Below are 4,789 nucleotides of genomic sequence, written 5' to 3'. Positions count from 1 at the left end.
AACATTCTTGGCACCCAGGCAGGTCTTCAGGAGCGACAAGCAGCCCGTACTGCACTCCCAGCCCGGGAGGGAGTCACAGGCAGAGAGTTCCGAGGGCAGGACCTGCGCTCCGCAGCGCAGGGACCTCGGACGTGAGCACCGTGGACAGAGCAGCACTGGTTACCTCAGGGGCGTCACCTGCCTTGCGCGCTCGGGTGCCCCCTGCAGAGGAGGCTGGGGCTCCGGCTCGCCCTCGCCATGAGCTGGCAGGAGCGCCCTCACTGAGCTGAAGGGAAGGCTGTTGTTTTGGAGCCGTCCACAAACTTAGCAACTTAGTTTCTTGGAAAAGGTAACTCAGAAGAGAAACATAAACGGTGTCGCAGCGTTTTATCGGCTGTTGTGTGTTTTTGTCACGCTTTAAAGGGGGTGTGACCTGTGGTCCGTGCCAGGACACCACGCCGTTCAGGACACCAAGCCAGTGTTGCGTGGGGTGACGGCTACGTTTTCTCTTTAAACTGAGACCCTGCAAACACAAATTTTTTTGGGTGGGGGGGGTCGTGATTATTTCTAGAACAGGGAAGCTGAGAAGGACCAGCCTGAGCCTGCCACCAAGACGAGCCAGGCGGGTGCCCAGGACACACGGGGACCGGAGGCCTTGGCTACAGAGACGAGTCACCTGGGTGCGTATTGGGGGCGGTGACCGCACTGGGACTAGGCCCCGGAGCGGCTCGCTGTTGGGGTCGGGTGGTCGAGACAGTTGTGTGACGGGAAGATGAGCCCACACTCTGGTCACGACAGAGACTTCCGACTGTGGCCTTTCCTGTCGCTGCTGCCGTGAAGGGGGAGACGGGGAGGCCCCGTTTGCTCTCAGACGCTGACTCCCGAGCTGCGCAGGCCCTGGCACTGCGGGAGCGCCCAGCTGACTGGTTGCCCGGGGCCTCCCGGGGCCGGTGCTGGTGTCTCTGTGCCCAGCTGCTCGGGTTGTTGGGTGTTGCCTGACCCTGTGCCTCCCTTGGACCCAGGCGATGAGCTGCAGACCCCGGGGGCCCGAGAGAAGGAGTTCTTCAACCCCCTGCTCAACGAGAACCAGCAGCTGGCCGTGCGCAGGATCCTGAGTGGCGACTGCCGCCCCCTCCCGTACGTCCTCTTCGGGCCTCCTGGCACTGGGAAGACGGTGACCATCATCGAGGCTGTGTTACAGGTGACGGAGGCCGCGCCGTCCCCGTGAGCTTGGCTGGGGGGGCGGGAGGTGCGTGGCGGAAATTCTGTGTCTGTTTACATGTGAATCAGAGCTTGCAAGGTCCAGCTGCTTCTGTTTAGCTAAGTCTGTCTGGTGTTGTTTGCGGGCTGTGCAGGGTGTGAAAGCTTATTTCACGGGTTTAGAAGGGAGCCTCCCGTTCTCAGGAGAGTAAGCCGCTCGCCCGTCACAGGATGGTCTGCAGGTGCCTGCGGGCCTGCCTGTGTCGCAGCGAGTGTGGGCGTGTGTGCCTGTAGCGCTGCCCCCCTGGGGCTGCGGATGAACACGTAGGCAGAGCGCCCAGCTGCCCTCCTGCAGGCGGGCGGGCCCCACCACCTGCTCCCATGGCGAGGGCGTCACTGCTGGGACTGGCCCCAGGCTGACTGCCGCCTCCTGTGCTGGTGAAGGTGTACCATGCCCTGCCCGACAGCCGGATTCTGGTCTGTGCGCCCTCCAACAGCGCCGCCGACCTCGTGTGCTTGCGGCTGCACGAGAGCTGCCTGCTGCGACCGGGCACCATGGTGCGCGTGAACGCCACCTGCAGGTTCGAGGAGGTGAGCCTGCCTCTGTCCTGCTCCTGCTGCCGCCCCTCCCTCACAGCTGCAGTCCCTCCTGGGTCTGGGGGCAGCTCAGCTGGTTTGCTTGTAGGTGAAGGGCTAGTTAGAGACCAAAGCTAGGAAATGGGTGACGTTAGAAGTAATGTTTGGGGGAAGGATCTGCAGGGTTATATGTTACATTCATGGCTCCAGAGTCGATAAAATGGGGACTAAATTGATAAGAAAATACAAGTATTTTTATTTAAGAAGACAATCTTACGTCGTTACTTAGTCGTAACTGAGAAGTGGAGCAGGACAGTGAGCTTGTAGGAGTCCTTCCGACTTTGTGATCATGTCAATTAAAGACACTTAGTAACTTGAAAACAAACTGCCCCCCACCCCCCAGACGATCGCCGAGGCCATCAAGGCGTACTGCAAAGACGGGGAGGACATCTGGAAGGCCTCGCGCTTCCGCATCATCATCAGCACCTGCAGCAGCGCCGGCCTCTTCTACCAGATCGGAGTGCGGTGAGCGTGGCGGGCGGGGCAGCGGGAGAGGCCTCTGTCCTGACAGCAGGTCAGGGGGCTCCTCCAAGGAAGGGGGGTTTGTGCTGAGACCCCAGGGTGACAGGGCCCCAAGGCTTCCGGAGGGCGATCCCAGAGGGTGGGGAAGGAGCGAGCGTGCGGGTGGCAACCAGACCAGAGGCAGGAAGCACCTTGTTTCACTGGAGAGACAGGAGGGGCCGAGGGGACCGTGGCAGGACCACCACTCAGTGGGCGGGGCGGGGGCCTCGGGAGGCTGAGGAGGTGTGAGCAGAAACGGCCCAGTCTCATGGAAGAAACTAAGGAACCGTAGGCCGTTCGGGATCCAGAGTTTAAGTGCTTATGTTCCAAGGAAGGTACCTACTGTTAAGCTTTCCAGCAGAGACGGGGCGTGAGGTAGAAAACGAGTGTGCTGCCCGTCCTGGGGTGGGGCAGGCGGGGGGGCGTTCATTTGAGATGCACAGACTCAGGCCTGTGCCTGAGCGAGCTGACGGCCAGTCAGGGCAACGCGGGCCCAACACTGCTGGCGGCTCCACGTGAGCAGGGGCCCCGCGCTGGGGTCTCCGTCCATGGCTGGGGGCTCAAGGCCTGGCTCCGCCCAAGGCTGTCCTGGCGGCAGCAGCTCCAGCCGAGAGCATGACTCGGGCAGTCTCCCCACGTGGGAATGTTGCCCAGTGCCCACCTGACCAGCTTACCCTGTCGCACTCCGCCCGGAACCTTGGGGAAACCAAGACACAGAGAGGAGCAGGACCTGCCCAAGGTCGCCCAGCTTCTGCGTGAGGGAGCGGGGCTCCAGCCCAGGCCCCTGCGGTGGGCGGCAGTCCCCAGCCTGGACCACGGCCGCCCAGCAGCTCCCCACCGTGCAGCCCCTCACCTGTCCCCTCAGTCTTTTGAAACAGGCGTGTGGGGTAGGGTCCAGTGGGGACGGGAACTCAGTCTCCTGATGGGCTGTGGGTGCCTCCCGGGCTGGCCACCGAGCCCCAGGGACGCTGACCGAGGTGACCACGTATGTCTTTGGCTCCAGAGTCGGACACTTCACGCATGTGTTTGTGGATGAAGCCGGACAGGCCAGTGAGCCGGAGTGCCTCATTCCTCTGGGGCTGGTCTCCGACATCAGCGGCCAGGTGAGGCCTTGCTGTGCCGTCCGCCTGTCGGCACCATCCTGGTCCCCGGGCACACGGGGGGAAGGGCTGCCTCCCTCCCTCTCCTCTCTCACACACGTTCACACGCACTCACTTTCTCTCACACATGCATGCACTCACATGCACTCGCATTCTCACACATTCTCACACTCGCACTTACACACGCACTCTTACACACACACACACACACACACGCGCGCGCGCGCGGTCGCTGGCACCCGTGGTTGGGTGCAGAGACTAGCGGCCCTGGAGCACCCCTCTGCCCCCACCTGTCCCTCTGTCCTGGGCTGAGCACTGGCCTGTGGTAGTGACTGGGGTCAGCCCCCACACTCACCCTGGCTGACGGAGGGGAATTCGAGTCTCACCTCCTCCCTCAGTCCCCAGGGGTCAGGCTGGGTCCAGCAGGGGCGGAACTCGCCAGTGGCTGTGTCCAGGCCTGGGGCTGCGCTCCTGCCTCCGCCGCCTTCCCCCCACGCACGCTGTGGCTGACGCTCTGCGTGGGCTGCAGCCGCTGTTCCTGCAGCGGTTCCCGTCTGTGTGGCAGATCGTCCTTGCCGGGGACCCCATGCAGCTCGGGCCCGTGATCAAGTCCCGGCTCGCCATGGCCTACGGGCTGAACGTGTCCATGCTGGAGAGGCTGATGGCCCGGCCCGTGTACCTGCGAGACGAGGACGCTTTCGGTGCTTGTGGCGCCTACAACCCCCTGCTGGTGAGTCAGGCCCCACGGGTGCTGGGCCCCTGAGGGACAGCACAGGGTGCCCATGGGGTGGCCCAGTGCAGACGGGGCCACAGGAATCTGCACTGCAGGGCCCAGTGCTGGAGCCGGCCGGGGTCGTGGGCCCCTCCCCGCGTGCTGCCCTCTGAACCCAGTGCTGGCGCCGCAGAGCTTGCCCCCGGGGCAGAGGAGCGTGGCTGTGGACGGGCAGTCACCTGGGGAGTGGGGAGGACACGGAGGCGGGGTCCACTCCTTGAGAGGGGTCGTTGGGAGCCACGAAACTGCCCACAAGGAGGGCTGCCTGTGGCCTGGCGCCTCCTGCCTGGGAGAGGACGTCTGCCCGCCCTGTGCCGGGGCCTGGGGCTGGGCTCTGCTGGGTGGCAGGACGGGCCCTGCAGGCAGAACGCCCTTCCAGGTGCCCACAGGCTGGACAGCAGGGCCTGGCCTCCTGCTCTTGTTTTCCCAAAGGTCACTTTGCTATTAAAATGGACCTTCTGAGGGGCCAAGGTCACTTTCTGCTCAGGCGGCGATGAGAGGCCGGGAGTCTGGGGGGCGGGGTGGGGGAGGGAGGCATCACTCCCCTTTCAGCAGGACGAGCGCGTGCTGACCCGCTGCCCCTGCCGCGCTCTCCCTGCAG

The 4,789-nt window shown here is 63.9% G+C and overlaps 1 protein-coding gene across 1 annotated transcript in view; it reads left to right on the top strand.

Moving 5' to 3' along the window:
• Positions 1 to 4,789, top strand: part of MOV10L1 (Mov10 RISC complex RNA helicase like 1) — a 33,342-nt gene that overhangs the window by 21,971 nt on the left and 6,582 nt on the right. The window contains exons 16-21 of the mRNA XM_014449985.2: positions 551 to 659; positions 1,002 to 1,180; positions 1,624 to 1,770; positions 2,159 to 2,280; positions 3,320 to 3,419; positions 3,982 to 4,171. Of these exons, the coding sequence (XP_014305471.2) occupies positions 551 to 659; positions 1,002 to 1,180; positions 1,624 to 1,770; positions 2,159 to 2,280; positions 3,320 to 3,419; positions 3,982 to 4,171 (847 nt within the window). The remainder of the gene's footprint in view (positions 1 to 550; positions 660 to 1,001; positions 1,181 to 1,623; positions 1,771 to 2,158; positions 2,281 to 3,319; positions 3,420 to 3,981; positions 4,172 to 4,789) is intronic.

The sequence above is a fragment of the Myotis lucifugus genome, unplaced genomic scaffold (genome assembly GCF_000147115.1).
Source record: "Myotis lucifugus unplaced genomic scaffold, Myoluc2.0 scaffold_1607, whole genome shotgun sequence".
Taxonomy (NCBI): domain Eukaryota; kingdom Metazoa; phylum Chordata; class Mammalia; order Chiroptera; family Vespertilionidae; genus Myotis; species Myotis lucifugus.
The sequence above is the reverse complement of the archived record's forward strand: the minus strand, read 5'-3'. Positions and strand labels throughout refer to the sequence as shown.